The sequence below is a fragment of the Pseudophryne corroboree genome, chromosome 2 (assembly GCF_028390025.1).
Source record: "Pseudophryne corroboree isolate aPseCor3 chromosome 2, aPseCor3.hap2, whole genome shotgun sequence".
Lineage (NCBI taxonomy): Eukaryota > Metazoa > Chordata > Amphibia > Anura > Myobatrachidae > Pseudophryne > Pseudophryne corroboree.
The window spans coordinates 1044499898-1044519183 of record NC_086445.1 but is presented as its reverse complement, the minus strand read 5'-3'; the positions used below and the strand labels follow the sequence as shown (position 1 = coordinate 1044519183).

Below are 19286 nucleotides of genomic sequence, written 5' to 3'. Positions count from 1 at the left end.
GGGATCCCGGTCACTCTATGAAGAAAACGACACACACAAAAAAAAATTCCTCGTGTCGACCTTTTGACCTGTCGACCTAGCACATGTCGACCTAGAAACCCTGTCAACCTTCCATCCATGTCGACCTAGTGACTGTCGACCTATAGTGGTCGACCTAAACATTGTCGACCTAGATACTGTCGATAAAACGAACCACACCCACGTGTGCGACAGAACGGAGACACCAGCCGCAATCCGCCGCACAACTCCCCACACACATTAGAATTAATAACTTATTTCCCGTAAATGGCCTCACAGTCATCTACAAATGAGATATTATTGTATTTCGCGATGAATGGAAATTGGGTGATTGCTGGAAATAATATTAAATGGCCTTAAATAATGAGTTCATTAGTTCTCCTGTCCACAGAAAGGGATATTAGGAACAGCACACAGAAGGGGGGCACCTGGCGCAGATGAAGACGGGAAGGCTTATAAAGGGTCTCCTCAGGGTCTCTTACGTCACACCTGTCTCACCACCTCACTGATGATCCAACTCAATGATCCTCAGCACTGTGTAGAAGGACAGGGATAATGTCTTACAACCATAGGATAATAGTCACTCACATGTCCGGCTGCCTGTGCACATCATCCCATTGTCAGAGAATGCCCCGTGGCACAGGAGATCTGCCCGTCGCGGGGTATAAAGTTACAGGTGTCTCCGGCAGGTAATGTGTATCCGCATCACCCTGTTACACACAGACTCCTCATCACTTCGCCCGTCGTCACCTCTATTCCAGTCCAAATCCACCTTGCTGGGACACACCTCGCTACCTGCAGGGAGGGACGGCTCGCAATAGCCCAGGTGTTGATGTTGTCTAGGAAACCTCCACTGTCCCCCAGCTGGTGCTTTTAGTGAAGACGGTAATCAGACTCTTCCCCGACCAGTGACAGACACATTCCAGTCTAGCAGGTCCATGTTACCTGGTGACGTCCCAGTGTCTCTCCGCAGTACCCAAACCCTAGCTTCAGGCCCGTTTCACAAAACTAGTGGGCGCCAGACTCCACTGCATCCGGTGCAACTGCAAGAGAGGATATAATGCAAAAAAAATATATATATATATATATCGCTTTTATATACTTTACCACTGGCGTAAATGATGCACTTCGCGGCTTTCAGACATTGTTAAGCTCTTCTCTTATCAAGACTGTGGGCTGTTGGCAAATGCCCATATGCCCCTGTTTAAAAACATGACATTGCCAGGGGACATGAGAAGCAGAGACGTACAACAGATAATTTGAGCAAAACACAAGGGGGGTCATTCCGAGTTGTTCGCTAGTTGCCGATTTTCGCTATGCTGCGATTTGTTGCTAATTGCGCATGCGCAAAGCACGCAGGGTGCATGCGCTTAGTTATTTAACTAAAAGCTGAGTAGATTTGCTGTGGATTCTGCTGCGCTTTTCAGTCGCTCTGCTGCTTGGTAAATGATTGACAGGAAAGGGGCGTTTCTGGGTGGTAACTGAGCGTTTTCCGGGAGTGTGCTAAAAAACGCAGGCGTGTCAGGGAAAAATGCGGGAGTGGCTGGAGAAACGGGGGAGTGGCTGGCCGAACGCAGGGCGTGTATGTGACGTCAAACCAGGAACTAAACGGACTGAGCTGATCGCAATCTAGGAGTAGGTCTGGAGCTACTCAGAAACTGCAAAGAATTATTTATTAGCAATTCTGCTAACCTTTCGTTCGCTATTCTGCTAAGCTAAGATACACTCCCAGGGGGCGGCGGCCTAGCGTGTGCAATGCTGCTAAAAGCAGCTAGCGAGCGAACAACTTGGAATGACCCCCAATATTTGCAGTAACGTCAACGGATGCAGCTGCAGACCCCATTGCAATACTTCCATTAAGTGTCATTTTGTCACTAGTGTTCCCTGTAATATACAGACGTGGACAAATTCACTGGAACCCTTACAGCTCATTCCTCCTGAAAAGTGCTGAAAGGAAAAGCTATTGTCTTATGCGTTTGCTATGTCATAGAATAAAGCAAAGAAACCATGAAAACATCAGACAAATTATTGCTTAATGGACTGGACAGATTTGTTGGTACCGCTTACAAAAGATAATAAATAAATGGATTATAGTGATATTACAAACTAATTGCTTTCTTACATATTCATCACACATGTCTTCATTCTTCTAATTAGTCATTCAGCCCATTTGAAACAAATAAAACTAGTCACTCAGTTGTTTGGTATCATCGTGTGTACCACACTGAACGTGGACCAAAGAAAGCAAAAGAGAGAGCAGTCTGAGGAGATCAGAAAAAAGATTACAGACAAGCACATCAAAGGTAAAAGCCTTACAACCATGTGCAGGCAGCATGCTGTCCCTGTGACTGCACTTGCAAATATTACTAAGAAGTTTAAAGTCCATGGGACTGTAGCCAACTTACTTCCCTGGACCCGGCTGCAAGAGGAAAATCAATCCGAGATTATCCAGAATGATATTGAGAATGGAAGAAATTTAGCAAAGGAAAATTTCCAAAGAGATACAATCTGAACTTCAAGGTCCTGGTACGTCAGTGTCTGATCACACCGTACGACGCTTCGTGAGTAACGGTGGGCTCCATGGAAGATGACCTAGGAGGACTCCACTTTTGGAAAAACAACATTAAAAAATCCAAACTGGAGTATTCTAAAATGTATATAGAGTCTAGACACAATGCTTCTTGGGGAATGTCCTTTGGACCGAGGAGTCACACCTGGAGCTTTCTGGCAAGTCCCATTAGCTCTGTGTTCACAGATGGAAAATAATCAGTGAAAGAAAAGAGCACAACATAATCACACACTCTGCCCAGTGTCAGACAGCTCTGTCTCACACACAGGGCCTGGGTCCTCCAACAGGATAACGACCCAAAGCCAGGGCCGAAACTAGGATTTTCACCACCCGGGGCAAGGCTGTAATTTGGCCGCACCCCCCAAGAAACACAAAAACAACACAACAAAACAATAAAAAAAAAACCTGTTAGACTTAAATGTCATCAGATTTTTTAAAATTTTGAAAAAAGGGGGCACTATTGGACAATATTCAACTATGTGCCTCAAATGCCCCATGCGTCACATGCACCTCTAGTGTGTCTCCATACATTGGGGGTCATTCCGAGTTGTTCGCTCGCAAGTTGCTTTTAGCAGCTTTGCACACGCTAAGCCGCCGCCTACTGGGAGTGAATCTTAGCTTATTAAAATTGCGAACGAAAGATTAGCAGAATTGCGAATAGACACTTCTTAGCAGTTTCTGAGTAGCTCCAGACTTACTCGGCATCTGCAATCAGTTCAGTGCTTGTCGTTCCTGGTTTGACGTCACAAACACACCCAGCGTTCGTCCAGACACTCCTCCGTTTCTCCAGCCACTCCCGCGTTTTTCCCAGAAACGGTAGCGTTTTTTCACACACACCCATAAAACGGCCAGTTTCCGCCCAGAAACACCCACTTCCTGTCAATCACATTACGATCACCAGAACGAAGAAAAAACCTCGTAATGCCGTGAGTAAAATACCTAACTGCATAGCAAATTTACTTGGCGCAGTCGCACTGCGGACATTGCGCATGCGCATTAGCGACTAATCGCTCCATTGCGAGAAAAAAATACCGAGCGAACAACTCGGAATGACCCCCATTGCACTATGGGGGTCATTCAGACCCGATCGCTCGCTGCAGTATGTCGCAGCGATCGGGTCGGAACTGCGCATGCAGAGGCGGTTGCTCTGGGCGGGAGGCCAATGCAGGCATGGCCGGACCGTTGGGGGGGGCATGCCGCGGAGGCTGCTCGACGTCTCACGCAGCTGCTGCGGCCAGCGACAGCGGAAAACAACTCCCGGCCAGCTGCAGGAGCTGCGCTGGCCGGGAGTTACTCCTGAAATACAAAAGTTTTATATTTGGGTGGGGGTGGGGGGGGTGGGGCGGCGGCGGTGGCGGCACTGACATGCGGGGCGGACTAGCCCTGTGCTGGGCGTCCCCCCGCATGTCAGGGAAGATGATCGTAGCTGTGATACATTTAGCACAGCTACGATTAACTCGGAATTACCCCCCTATATCGTAACACTTCATAACTGCACTACGGGGGTAATTCAGAGTTGATCGCAGCAGAACATTTGTTAGAAGTTGGGCAATACCATGTGCAGTGCAGGTGGGGCAGATGTAACATGTGCAGAGAGAGTTAGATTTGGGTGGGTTATATTGTTTCTGTGCAGGGTAAATACTGGCTGCTTTATTTTTACACTGCAATTTAGATTGCAGATTGAACACACCACACCCGAATCTAAATCTCTCTGCACATGTTACATATGCCCCCCCCCCCTGCAGTGCACATGGTTTTGTCCAACTGCTAACAAATTTGCTGCGATTAGATCTGAATTAGGCCCTACATTCCCGTATCCACTGCACTACTATACTACATCCCCTACACCAGGCATTCCCAACCACGGTCCTCAAGGCACACTAGCAGGGCAGGTTTTAGTGATATCCAGGCTTCAGCACAGGTGACTTAATTAGTACCTCAGTTAGTTTGATTTAACCATCTGTGCTGCAGCCTGGATATCCCTAAAACCTGCACTGTTGGTGTGCCTTGAGGACCGTGGTTGGGAATGCCTGCCCTACACGCTGGACTACATCACTACACTACACGCCCCTACAGCGGCGGATTGGCACGCCGGGACGCCGGACCAGATTCCGTTTGGCTGGTCCAGACATCCCTCAGTGGCCGCCGTCATCCCCCGTTCTGGCCGGCTGCCGCGAGCGGAGCTTAGCTCCGATCGCGGCAGCATTAACTTCCAGGTACATTAAAGATGGCCGCCGGGGGAGCTGCTGCGCATGTGCAGCAGCTCCCCCATAAGCCTTTGTAGGGCCGGGCCATCAGTCAGCACTAACGGCTCCGCCTCCAGGACCGCTTCTAGACCTGAGGCTTCCTTCAGCCCCCAACTGTTTCCCTCCAGCCAGCCAGGCAAGTCTACAGTAAAGTGATAGCTGCGTCCTGTCCACACCAGGATGAGCCGCCAAATATATATATATATATATGTATGTGTGTGTATATATATATATATATATATATATATACACACACACACAGTGTGTGTGTATATATATATATATATATATATATATATATATATATATTATAGGCTATTTGTTAGTGGACTTACACTGCTCTGCTGCAGATACTTATATATGTGTATAAGTCTATAACATGCTCTACCTGGTGCAAAGTGTATAACATGCTCTACCTGGTGCAAAGTGTATAACATGCTCTACCTGGTGCAAAGTGTATAACATGCTCTACCTGGTGCAAAGTGTATAACATGCTCTACCTGGTGCAAAGTGTATAACATGCTCTACCTGGTGCAAAGTGTATAACATGCTCTACCTGGTGCAAAGTGTATAACATGCTCTACCTGGTGCAAAGTGTATAAGTGCTCTACCTGCTGCAGTGTGTATAATGTGCTCTACCTGGTGCAAAGTGTATAAGTGCTCTACCTGGTGCAAAGTGTATAAGTGCTCTACCTGCTGCAGTGTGTATAATGTTCTCTACCTGGTGCAAAGTGTATAAGTGCTCTACCTGCTGCAGTGTGTATAATGTGCTCTGTCTGGTGCAAAGTGTATAACGTGCTCTGCCTGGTGCAAAGTGTATAACGTGCTCTACCTGGTGCAAAGTGTATAACGTGCTCTACCTGGTGCAATGTGTGTAACGTGCTCTACCTGGTGCAAAGTGTATAACGTGCTCTGCCTGGCGCAAAGTGTATAACGTGCTCTGCCTGGCGCAAAGTGTATAACGTGATCTACCTGGTGCAAAGTGTATAACGTGCTCTGCCTAGTGCAAAGTGTATAATGTGCTCTGCCTGGCGCAAAGTGTATAACGTGCTCTACCTGGCACAAAGTGTATAACGTGCTCTGCCTGGCGCAAAGTGTATAACGTGCTCTGCCTGGCGCAAAGTGTATAACGTGCTCTACCTGGCGCAAAGTGTATAACGTGCTCTACCTGGTGCAATGTGTGTAACGTGCTCTACCTGGTGCAAAGTGTATAACGTGCTCTGCCTGCCGCAAAGTGTATAACGTGCTCTAACTGGTGCAATGTGTATAACGTGCTCTGCCTGGTGCAAAGTGTATAACGTGCTCTGCCTGGCGCAAAGTGTATAAGTGCTCTACCTGGTGCAAAGTGTATAACGTGCTCTACCTGGTGCAAAGTGTATAACGTGCTCTACCTGGTGCAAAGTGTATAACGTGCTCTACCTGGTGCAATGTGTATAACGTGCTCTGCCTGGCGCAAAGTGTATAACGTGCTCTGCCTGGCGCAATGTGTATAAGTGCTCTACCTGGTGCAAAGTGTATAAGTGCTCTACCTGGTGCAAAGTGTATAACGTGCTCTACCTGGTGCAAAGTGTATAACGTGCTCTACCTGGTGCAAAGTGTATAACGTGCTCTACCTGGTGCAATGTGTACAACGTGCTCTGCCTGGCGCAAAGTGTATAACGTGCTCTGCCTGGCGCAATGTGTATAAGTGCTCTACCTGGTGCAAAGTGTATAACGTGCTCTACCTGGTGCAAAGTGTATAACCTGCTCTACCTGGTGCAAAGTGTATAACGTGCTCTACCTGGTGCAAAGTGTATAACGTGCTCTGCCTGCCGCAAAGTGTATAACGTGCTCTGCCTGCCGCAAAGTGTATAACGTGCTCTGCCTGCCGCAAAGTGTATAACGTGCTCTGCCTGCCGCAAAGTGTATAACGTGCTCTACCTGGCGCAATGTGTATAACGTGCTCTACCTGGCGCAATGTGTATAACGTGCTCTACCTGGTGCAATGTGTATAACGTGCTCTACCTGGTGCAAAGTGTATAACGTGCTCTACCTGGTGCAAAGTGTATAACGTGCTCTACCTGGTGCAATGTGTATAACGTGCTCTACCTGGTGCAATGTGTATAGGGGGTCATTCCGAGTTGTTCATTCGTTATTTTTTTCTCGCAACGGAGCGATTAGTCGCTAATGCGCATGCGCAATGTCCGCAGTGCGACTGCGCCAAGTAAATTTGCTATGCAGTTAGGAATTTTACTCACGGCATTACGAGGTTTTTTCTTCGTTCTGATGATCGTAGTGTGATTGACAGGAAGTGGGTGTTTCTGGGCGGAAACTGGCCGTTTTATGGGAGTGTTGGAGAAAACGCTACCGTTTCTGGGAAAAACGCGGGAGTGGCTGGAGAAACGGAGGAGTGTCTGGGCGAACGCTGGGTGTGTTTGTGACGTCAAACCAGGAACGACAAGCACTGAACTGATCGCACTGGCAGAGTAAGTCTCGAGCTACTCAGAAACTGCACAGAGAAGTCTTTTCGCAATTTTGAGAACCTTTCGTTCGCAATTTTGATAAGCTAAGATTCACTCCCAGTAGGCGGCGGCTTAGCGTGTGCAAAGCTGCTAAAAGCGGCTTGCGAGCGAACAACTCGGAATGAGGGCCATAATGTGCTCTGTCTGGCGCAAAGTGTATAACGTGCTCTACCTGGTGCAATGTGTATAACGTGCTCTACCTGGTGCAATGTGTATAACGTGCTCTACCTGCTGCAATGTGTATAATGTGGTTTACCTGGTGCAATGTGTATAACGTGCTCTGTCTGGCACAAAGTGTATAACGTGCTCTACCTGGTGCAATGTCTATAACGTGCTCTGCCTGCCGCAAAGTGTATAATGTGCTCTACCTGGCGCAATGTGTATAATGTGCTCTGCCTGGTGCAATGTGTATAATGTGCTCTGCCTGGTGCAATGTGTATAACGTGCTCTGCCTGGTGCAATGTCTATAACGTGCTCTGCCTGCCGCAAAGTGTATAATGTGCTCTACCTGGCGCAATGTGTATAATGTGCTCTGCCTGGTGCAATGAGTATAATGGGCTCTGCCTGGTGCAATGTGTATAATGTGCTCTGTCTGGCGCAAAGTGTATAACGTGCTCTGCCTGGTGCAATGTGTATAACGTGCTCTACCTGGTTCAATGTGTATAACGTGCTCTGCCTGGCGCAAAGTGTATAACGTGCTCTGCCTGGCGCAATGTGTATAAGTGCTCTACCTGGTGCAAAGTGTATAACGTGCTCTACCTGGTGCAAAGTGTATAACGTGCTCTACCTGGTGCAAAGTGTATAACGTGCTCTACCTGGTGCAAAGTGTATAACGTGCTCTGCCTGCCGCAAAGTGTATAACGTGCTCTGCCTGCCGTAAAGTGTATAACATGCTCTGCCTGCCGCAAAGTGTATAACGTGCTCTGCCTGCCGCAAAGTTTATAACGTGCTCTACCTGGCGCAATGTGTATAACGTGCTCTGCCTGGTGCAAAGTGTATAACGTGCTCTGCCTGCCGCAAAGTGTATAACGTGCTCTACCTGGCGCAATGTGTATAACGTGCTCTACCTGGCGCAATGTGTATAACGTGCTCTACCTGGTGCAATGTGTATAACGTGCTCTACCTGGTTCAATGTGTATAACGTGCTCTGCCTGGCGCAAAGTGTATAACGTGCTCTGCCTGGCGCAATGTGTATAAGTGCTCTACCTGGTGCAAAGTGTATAACGTGCTCTACCTGGTGCAAAGTGTATAACGTGCTCTACCTGGTGCAAAGTGTATAACGTGCTCTACCTGGTGCAAAGTGTATAACGTGCTCTGCCTGACGCAAAGTGTATAACGTGCTCTGCCTGCCGCAAAGTGTATAACGTGCTCTGCCTGCCGCAAAGTGTATAACGTGCTCTGCCTGCCGCAAAGTGTATAACGTGTTCTACCTGGCGCAATGTGTATAACGTGCTCTGCCTGGTGCAAAGTGTATAACGTGCTCTGCCTGCCGCAAAGTGTATAACGTGCTCTACCTGGCGCAATGTGTATAACGTGCTCTACCTGGTGCAATGTGTATAACGTGCTCTACCTGGTGCAAAGTGTATAACGTGCTCTACCTGGTGCAATGTGTATAACGTGCTCTACCTGGTGCAATGTGTATAGGGGGTCATTCCGAGTTGTTCATTCATTATTTTTTTCTCGCAACGGAGCAATTAGTCGCTAATACGCATGCGCAATGTCCGCAGTGCGACTGCGCCAAGTAAATTTGCTATGCAGTTAGGAATTTTACTCACGGCATTACAAGGTTTTTTCTTCGTTCTGATGATCGTAGTGTGATTGACAGGAAGTGGGTGTTTCTGGGCGGAAACTGGCCGTTTTATGGGAGTGTTGGAGAAAACGCTACCGTTTCTGGGAAAAACGTGGGAGTGGCTGGAGAAACGGAGGAGTGTCTGGGCGAACGCTGGGTGTGTTTGTGACGTCAAACCAGGAACGACAAGCACTGAACTGATCGCACTGGCAGAGTAAGTCTCGAGCTACTCAGAAACTGCACAGAGAAGTCTTTTCGCAATTTTGAGAACCTTTCGTTCGCAATTTTGATAAGCTAAGATTCACTCCCAGTAGGCGGCGGCTTAGCGTGTGCAAAGCTGCTAAAAGCGGCTTGCGAGCGAACAACTCGGAATGAGGGCCATAATGTGCTCTGTCTGGCGCAAAGTGTATAACGTGCTCTACCTGGTGCAATGTGTATAACGTGCTCTACCTGGTGCAATGTGTATAACGTGCTCTACCTGCTGCAATGTGTATAATGTGGTTTACCTGGTGCAATGTGTATAACGTGCTCTGTCTGGCACAAAGTGTATAACGTGCTCTACCTGGTGCAATGTCTATAACGTGCTCTGCCTGCCGCAAAGTGTATAACGTGCTCTACCTGGTGTAGTGTGTATAATGTGCTTTACCTGGTGCAATGTGTATAACGTGCTCTGCCTGGTGCAATGTGTATAATGTGGTTTACCTGGTGCAATGTGTATAACGTGCTCTGCCTGGTGCAATGTCTATAACGTGCTCTGCCTGCCGCAAAGTGTATAACGTGCTTTACCTGGTGCAATGTGTATAACGTGCTCTACCTGGTGCAATGTGTATAATGTGCTCTGCCTGGTGCAATGTGTATAAGTGCTCTGCCTGGTGCAATGTGTATAAGTGCTCTGCCTGGTGCAATGTGTATAATGTGCTCTGCCTGGTGCAAAGTGTATAATGTGCTCTGCCTGGTGCAATGTGTATAATGTGCTCTGCCTGGTGCAATGTGTATAAGTGCTCTGCCTGGTGCAATGTGTATAATGTGCTCTGCCTGGTGCAATGTGTATAATGTGCTCTGTCTGGCGCAAAGTGTATAACGTGCTCTACCTGGTGCAATGTCTATAACGTGCTCTGCCTGGTGCAATGTGTATAATGTGCTCTACCTGGTGCAATGTGTATAATGTGGTTTACCTGGTGCAATGTGTATAATGTGCTCTGTCTGGTGCAAAGTGTATAATGTGCTTTACCTGGTGCAATGTGTATAACGTGCTCTGTCTGGCACAAAGTGTATAACATGCTCTACCTGCTGCAAAGTGTATAACGTGCTCTACCTGGTGCAATGTCTATAACGTGCTCTGCCTGGCGCAATGTCTATAACGTGCTCTGCCTGCCGCAAAGTGTATAACGTGCTCTACCTGGTGCAATTTCTATAACGTGCTCTACCTGGTGCAAACTGTATAACGTGCTCTACCTGGTGCAGTGTGTATAACGTGCTTTACCTGGTGCAGTGTGTATAACGTGCTTTACCTGGTGCAGTGTGTATAATGTGCTCTGTCTGGCGCAAAGTGTATAACATGCTCTACCTGGTGCAAAGTGTATAATGTGCTTTACCTGGTGCAGTGTGTATAATGTGCTCTGTCTGGCGCAAAGTGTATAACATGCTCTACCTGGTGCAGTGTGTATAACGTGCTGTACTTGGTGTAATGTGTATAATGTGCTCTGCCTGGCGCAAAGTGTATAAGTGCTCTACCTGCTGCAGTGTGTATAATGTGCTGTACTTGGTGTAATGTGTATAATGTGCTCTGCCTGGCGCAAAGTGTATACCGTGCACTACTTGGAGCAAAGTGTATAACGTGCTCTATCTGGCGGAATATGTATAACGTCCTTTACCTGGAGCAGTGTGTATAGGAGGTTCTACCTGGAGCAATATGTATAAGCGGCACTACTATGTGGTATAATGTGAATTGGCGCTATTATGTGGCCACGCCCCTTCCCCACTAAGCCACACCCCTAAAATTTTGCTGCACACCTGCGGCGCGCACTTTCCATACATACTTATTGGCAGGCCTTCTGAGCAGTAATCCCTGCCATTTCACAGACACACCCCCCTATTAGGACTGCTTCCATAAATTTCCCGGGCTGGTTTTCGATCCCAATCCGTCCCTGCGCCCCTATACACTGCACTACATACCCTATATGCTACACTACATATCCTATATGCTACACTACACCACTACACTACATCCCTGTATATGCTACACCACATCAGTGCACTACATGCCCCTATATACTGCAATACATTACTACACTAATACACCCCCCTATATGCTACATCAAATCCCCCCATCTGGGAGGCAAAGTTGAGGTTGATCCTGCTAACTGGGAGCACAGTGCGCTTCTACAGCTTGTATGGTGCACCGCACACTAGTCGCAGCACTGCATGGCAAAGAAGAGAGTTTAAGACAGTATCCGGCATAAGAGAGATCCCAGGTTCTGGAGCTCACCTGCACAGCGTCGGAGTCAGCTGCGGGCAGACAGGTGGGAGCTGTCTGCTGTCTCACTGGAGCAGCACAGAACTGCAGGTAAAAAACAAAACAAAAAAACCCTGCTCTTCTGTAACTCCTTGGCGCTCCTCAAATCCTGCACCCGGGGCGCATGCCCCTGCAACAACAGACCTCGGCCACCATTGGAAAAAATAAACATTCCACCATATTATGCCACACTTCATACCCTTGATACATTATGTCCTAAAGTAGGTCTTCATGCACTGGGTGTCATGCTCGTTGTCAGGGGTTTCATGTGCTGGGTGTCATGCTCGTTGCCAGGGGTATCATATGCTGGGTGTCATGCTTGTTGCCAGGGGTTTCACGCGCTGGGTGTCTTGCTCATTGCCAGGGGTTTCATGTGCTGGGTACCATGCTCGTTGCCAGGGGTATCATGTGCTGGGTGTCATGCTCGTTGCCAGGGGCTTCATGTGCTGGGTGCCATGTTCATTGCCAGGGGTTTCATGTGCTGGTTGTCATGCTCATTGCCAGGGGTTTCATGTGCTGGGTGTCATACTCATTGCCAGGGGCTTCATGTGCTGGGTGCCATGCTCATTGCCAGGGGTATTATGTGCTGGGTGTCATGCTCGTTGCCAGGGGTTTCATGTGCTGGGTGTCATGCTCATTGCTAGGGGTTTCATGCGCTGGGTGTCATGCTCGTTGCCAGGGGTTTCATGTGCTGGGTGTCACACTCATTGCCAGAGGTTTCATGCGCTGGGTGTCATGCTTGTTGCCAGGGGTTTCACGCGCTGGGTGTCTTGCTCGTTGCCAGGGGTTTCATGTGCTAGGTACCATGCTCGTTGCCAGGGGTATCATGTGCTGGGTGTCATGCTCGTTGCCAGGGGCTTCATGTGCTGGGTGCCATGCTCATTACCAGGGGTTAAATGTGCTGGGTGTCATGCTCATTGCCAGGGGTTTCATGCACTGGGCGACATACTCGTTGCCAGAGGTTTCACGCGCTGGGTGCCATGCTTATTGCCAGGGGTATCATGCGCTGGGTGTCATGCTCATTGCCAGGGGTTTCATGCACTGGGTGTCATGCTCGTTGCCAGAGGTTTCATGTGCTGGGTGCCATGCTCATTGCCAGGGGTTTCATGCACTGGGTGTCATGCTCGTTGCCAGAGGTTTCATGTTCTGGGTGCCATGCTCATTGCCAGGGGTTTCATGCACTGGGTGTCATGCTCGTTGCCAGAGGTTTCATGTGCTGGGTGCCATGCTCATTGCCATGGGTTTAATGCTCATTGCCAGGGGTTTCATGCGTTGGGTGTCATACTCGTTGCCAGGGGTTTCATGCGCTGGGTGTCATGCTCGTTGCCAGGGATTTCATGTGCTGGTTGTCATGCTCGTTACCAGGGGTTTCACATGCTGGGTGTCATGCTCGTTGCCAGGGGTTTCATGCGCTGGGTGTCATGCTCATTGCCATGGGTTTCATGCGCTGGGCGACATACTCGTTGCCAGAGGTTTCACGCGCTGGGTGTCATACTCGTTGCCAGGGGTTTAATGCACTGGGTGTCACACTCATTGCCAGGGGTTTCATGCGCTGGGCGTCATACTTGTTGCCAGGGGTTTCATGCGCTGGGTGTCATGCTCGTTGCCAGGGGTTTTATGCGCTGGGTGTTATGCTCGGTGCCAGGGGTTTCATGCGCTGGGTGTCATGCTCATTGCCAGGGGTTTCATGCGCTGGGTGTCATGCTCGTTGCCAGGGGTTTCATGCTCTGGGTGTTATGCTTGTTGCCAGGGGTATCATGCGCTGGGTGCCATGCTCATTGCCAGGGGTATCATGTTCTGGGTGCCATGCTCATTGCCAGGGGTATCATGTGCTGGGTGTCATGCTCATTGCAGGTGTTTCATGCGCTGGGTGTCACGCTCATTGGCAGGGGTATCATGTGCTGGGTGCCATGCTCATTGCCAGGGGTATCATGTGCTGGGTGCCATACTCGTTGCCAGGGGTATCATGTGCTGGGTGTCGTGCTCATTGCAGGTGTTTCATGCGCTGGGTGTCATGCTCATTGCAGGTGTTTCATGCGCTGGGTGTCATGCTCGTTGCCAGGGGTATCATGTGCTGGGTGCCATGCTCGTTGCCAGGGGTATCATGTGCTGGGTGTCGTGCTCATTGCAGGTGTCTCATGCGCTGGGTGTCATGCTCATTGCCAGGGGTATCATGTGCTGGGTGCCATGCTCGTTGCCAGGGGTATCATGTGCTGGGTGTTGTGCTCATTGCAGGTGTTTCATGCGCTGGGTGTCATGCTCATTGACAGGGTTTTCATGTGCTTGGTGTCATGCTCTTGCCAGGGGTTTCACGCGCTGGGTGTCATGCTTGTTGCCAGTGGTTTCATGCGCTGGGTGTCATGCTTGTTGCCAGGGGTTTCATGCACTGAGTGTCATGCTCGTTGCCAGGGGTTTCATATGCTGGGTGTCATGCTTGTTGCCAGGGGTTTCACACACTGGGTGTCTTGCTCGTTGCCAGGGGTTTCCTGTGCTGGGTACCATGCTCATTGCCAGGGGTATCATGTGCTGGGTGTCATGCTCATTGCAGGGGTTTCATGCGCTGGGTGTCATACTCATTGCCAGGGGTTTAATGCACTGGGTGTCACACTCATTGCCAGGGGTTCAATGCTTGTTGTCAGGGGTTTCATGCATTGGGTGTCATACTTGTTGCCAGGGGTTTCATGCGCTGGCTATCATGCTCATTGCCAGGGGTTTCATGCGCTGGGTGTCTTGCCCATTGCCAGGGGTTTCACTTGCTGGGTGTCGAAGTCAGAAAAATGTCTCTATGCACGTTGCCATATTTGCACCGCACACTGGTCCGTGCTGCGCATGCGTGCGCTCTCCCGTGGAGGCGCATACCCGCAATAGCGTGCACTCGCAGGCGCGGTATGCGTATTTACGGTAGAGTTTATGTAGTCGTAGCGTGCGACTCATTCGTTACATATTTGCACAATTAATGTAGTTTGTAGATCATGATCTCTTTGATAGATTCTGAAAGTTTGGTTAAAATAGAAGGTCCCTGGTTAAAGGAATCCCTCTTTGTATTGTACGAAGGGTCTGACAGGAATCATACAGCAGTGTTTGGTACCCATCGGAAGAGTATTTAATTAGTAATATTCCGGTGTTGGTTTGGAGCGTATTAATCGCTCGTGCGAATAGTTATGGACATAAGAAGTTTATGTCCATTTCTATTATTTACACATACTCAGGTATGCGGCGGGAAACCCAGTTTCCCACCCACCTGAGCTGTTGGAAATCGTCACAGCCCACCTGTATGAATCACCCTATGACCTTTTGTTATGATGCAGGGCCGAATTCCTTCGGCCAATGGACAATGGGATTGTAGGACCATGAGATTGCATTGTGTGTGGGGCATAAATAGGCAGGCCGACCACATCCAGCACTCACTCTCTCATCAACGGTTATCTGCTGATAGCCGGGAGCTGGATATCGAGGCGCATGCGATCGTTACCCTTTGTGCGTAAGTTTCTCTCCGTAATCATTGTCTTTCTGTGAGCCAATTTCTCTCTCTCTCTCTATCTCTCTCTCTCCTCTTTTCTCTTATATCTCTCATAGTATTATAGTATTGTACTGTATTGCATTTAGGTCAGTGTAGTATTGTCTTTTTGTATTTATTGTTTAGTTCTGTGGTTAGGAAGTCTTTGTTATATTGTAGTGTATCATTTGTACTGTTATCCCCTTTTTACAAGTATATTAGATATAATACAGTTAATAGGCTTTGGAACCTAAACCAGTATCTGTGTATTTTCTATAGTGTTAAGTGTTCACTTGAGCGTCGGTGACGCTCAAGCAGCTTTGTAGTTAGTCAGGTTACACAAGGTTGCACTTACACCCTGTACTCACATTAAGGTATTCTGTGTATTTCTTTGGTATAAGGTTTAGACATAAAGGTATAGCATTGTGAGCGTCTGCACCGCTGGTGACCTCCTCGTGGTCTCGAGCGTAAGCTACGCCATAGCGAATCATTACTCTAGTCATAGCCAATAACGTGTCCTGTGATCCCTGGGCCGTGAGCGAACGTGACGCTTGAGCGTCTCGCCTACGGCTGAGCGATCGTTACGCAACTAGCGTACCATTACGGTACTTCTTAAGTAAACAGCGTACAGTGTTCTTAGCTTCATAAAGGGTTGTTTATACGACAAAAGTATTTAGAATTGTCAATTGGGGACTCGTCCTATCCTTCTCATATCTGCACTAGGTAGATCAGCAGACATTATCCCTCCAGCAAAGGGTGGGAGGTTGTCTCGCTGTGCTGACGGGATAAGCGTCTGCTTCGCTTAGATAAAGAGTGCTGAAGGAATCCGGGAACCGGAAGTAAGAACAAAACGCTTGTGTCTTTTAAAACTGTTTTATTTCTCTTCTGTCTTGCGTATACACGCACGCATACATTTATCTGCATTTCTTTTTCAAATTTCGTATATCACTATTCCTGTTTGCCAAGTTTTATAGTTGATAGAAAGTGCTAAAAAGAGATTTGCTGTTATTTCATAATAAAGGTAATAGTTAAAGTATAGACCAACACACGGCTTGTCTGGGAGATAAGACAGTCAGTGTGGTGTGCGGTAGATGATCAGGGATCACCTACATTGATAAAGGTAGAAATTGTGTTACGGTGGATCTTTGCATTACGTACACGTGTCGCTAACAAAGACTAGCGTACGCAATCCAAAAGGCAGACGCACGCAGCGTACATTACGCAACGTAGCGTCCGGTTACGCCCACGTAGCTCAAGCTGTGATAAAGTGAAGTAACGCAAAGGCAATAATTAACGCACAGCGGTAGATAACGCGACGCGGTAAATAACGCAAATCTATTTTTGGAAAAATCTGAAATTTAGTTTAACAGATCCTGCTCCTAATTGGTAACACTTTTGGCCTAAAGACAATTTCTGCGCAGAAATAGATATAGAAACAAAAGTGTACATGTGTTGAGTGAGTGTGTTTTGTATACAAAAGTTTATATAACTTTAAGGTGGAACCAAAAGGAAAGCCGGGTACTCGTCAAGGGACATACGTGTAAGTGACATATACGGTGGCTAGGGAGGCATCCCTGGTTAAATAATATTTGAGCATTAGAGTATAGCGGACCATAAGGTAACAAGACCAGGAGGTCATAAGGTAACAAGACCAGGAGGTCGTAAGGTAAAAGGTCCGCTATAAAAGTCCAGTGGCACAACGCCTGGGGTGTTGGTGCAGAACCCATATAGGCCATAAGCTCTTGCTGAAGGAATCGCGGCCGGAAACATCGATTCCATTGATCTTTCAGTACATGACAAGTAGTGCTTGTGTACTGAACGATTGGACCACACGTAATTGTGTGCAGTAGTTAGTAATCTGACCTAATACCATTAGAGTAAAGTGGTCACTAACGCTATTTGTACATTCTGACGTGATTTGTGTAATTTTTTATTTTTGGAAGGGAAGTTCGCTGGTCACTCAGGAACTATCTAACAACCCCACCTTTACTGGAAAGAGTAAGTGTCCTGCGGGTAACCCTCATATGTTCCAGTAAACTGAAGGTTCCATAGGGGCCCTGTATCGAGTACGCCAGCACCATATCGGTGTGATCAGGTCGTATTGGTCGAGGTGGGCGAGTGAGTGGGGTACTCGGTAAACCGCCACCGCCGGCCTACTGTGGAGTAATTTGGTTGTCTGTAAAGGCTTGCTGAAAACCTTGACACAGAGATCCAAGGAGGACTAAGCAACACCTGCAGACTATGGGGGCCAGTTGCTCAGGTAGGGGGCGATCAACCTTGGTTCAGGTTGATTCTGTGAACCGACCAGTTGGGTCGGCACGATATGTGATGTGTGAAAAATACGGAAGTCACACAGAATCTTTATGTGATGAATGGGAGAGAATGACTGTACAAGACAGGGACAAATTCCCAAGAATAGGTAGCTTCAGTCCAGACGTGTTACAAAATTTAAGGAGGAGGATATGTCTCGTAAAATCAGCAAAGAGACGAATTCAGCATCATGATTATTTACAGTTATGGCACCAGGAAGGTGAGATACAGAGAGGTTTGGCTCTGGCGGCAGGATCTGGGGCAGTCAGGAAGCTGATAGCCACAGCTCCTCCTCCACCATACATTGCAGGAGAGAAGTTGATTGCGGAGAGAAACGCACTGGGTTGTAAAACACAAACTCTTAGTAACCCTGTAAATGTTAATGATGTTAACCAAATAACTCATGCAAGTATTAACCCGTGCAAGATGTACCCTGTTTTGAACCTTCCTCAGGAGTGTGATCAAGAAGACGATTCAGCAACAATTTCAGCTCTCTCTCTTGCAGCCACCATAGCAGAGACCACAGTAGGCACCGCGACACCCACGAGATTAGTGAAAGCCCCTAGCGGAGGGATAGGTGAGGTCGTGTCAACGGGTAAGTACGGCACCATGCACTACACTGAAACAATTGTACCACAACAAGCTGTAGAATCTACACAGGAAGAGGCTGTTAGAATTGCTCCTGTAAGGGTAATAGCAGTTCCCAATGGAAAAACAGATGTGTCTGGAGCCACTCCCATAAGGAACATTGCCATGTACACTCCATTTTCCAGAATGGAATTAAGAACAATAGTGTCCGAATTTCCTGACCCCAGAAAGGACTTAGTTGCTAGCCAAAAATACATCAGGGATCTAGGTAACACTGTAGAACCCAACAACAAGGATTGGCAGATACTGCTAAGAGCTTGTTTACCTTCCAATGTCGACGCAACTCAATTCTTAGTTGACTGCGCCTTGGATAGAGATGTACCGCTTACAGACGTGTACAACAAGGATAATGTAAAAAGGATAAATTTACAGCTAAAGGAGTATTTCCCAGCCGTTGTTAAATGGAATAAAATATTTTCCATTAAGCAAAAGGAGTCCGAAACGGCAGCAGAATATTTCCACCGGGCACTATCAGAAATGGCAAAGTACACTGGTATAGAAGACATTAAGACCAACCCAAACCATCGAGAAGTAGCAGTATCTGTACTGATGGATGGTTTGAAAGAAACATTAAAAGCTAGGGTACAGACCACGCAGCCATGTTGGCGAGGTCTGTCAGTGTCCACATTGAGAGAGGCTGCTATTGATCACGACAGAAACATCACTAGGCACAGGGAATCGCAAAGTGATAAGTTGATGTCCGTAAGTATACAGGCGCTGACCACAAGGCAGCCTGCGTATGTACCACCGAATCCTGTGGGTAAGGCAAGTGTAATAACATGTTTTTCTTGTAACAGACCGGGACACTTTGCACGAGAATGTAGAACAAAGAATGTACAAAGATCTTTTCAACCCCCTAGACAACAACACAACACACGACAATGGGAGCAGGGTCCACAGAGGCGGAGTTTTGAGCCACATACAGGGGAAACAAAAAGATATCCCCCGAACAGAGATTGGCATGCCTCTGGTAGTTCCCAGCTAACTCCCTCACAAGTAGTCGCTGCCAGCAGGATTCAGGGAGGTCAGCATACCCAATAGGGGTGTGGCCATACCTGTAATCTGCACCCAGTTAGGTTGATTGCTAGTCTTGGAAGCGAACCAGAGATTGCAATCAATGTAGCTGGTAAAACTTTAAACTTTCTTGTAGACACAGGGGCGGCCAAGTCAGTGATAAATTCGACAGTGGGCATG

General features: G+C 47.9%; 1 protein-coding gene across 1 annotated transcript in view; it reads right to left on the bottom strand.

Annotated features, from left to right (window-relative positions):
- Nucleotides 1-520: 520 nt before the first annotated feature.
- The window catches only part of LOC135030640 (zinc finger CCHC domain-containing protein 10-like), a 36454-nt gene continuing 17688 nt past the window's right edge, over nucleotides 521-19286 (bottom strand). The window contains exon 2 of the mRNA XM_063953948.1: nucleotides 521-552. Coding sequence (XP_063810018.1) covers nucleotides 521-552 — 32 coding nt within the window. The remainder of the gene's footprint in view (nucleotides 553-19286) is intronic.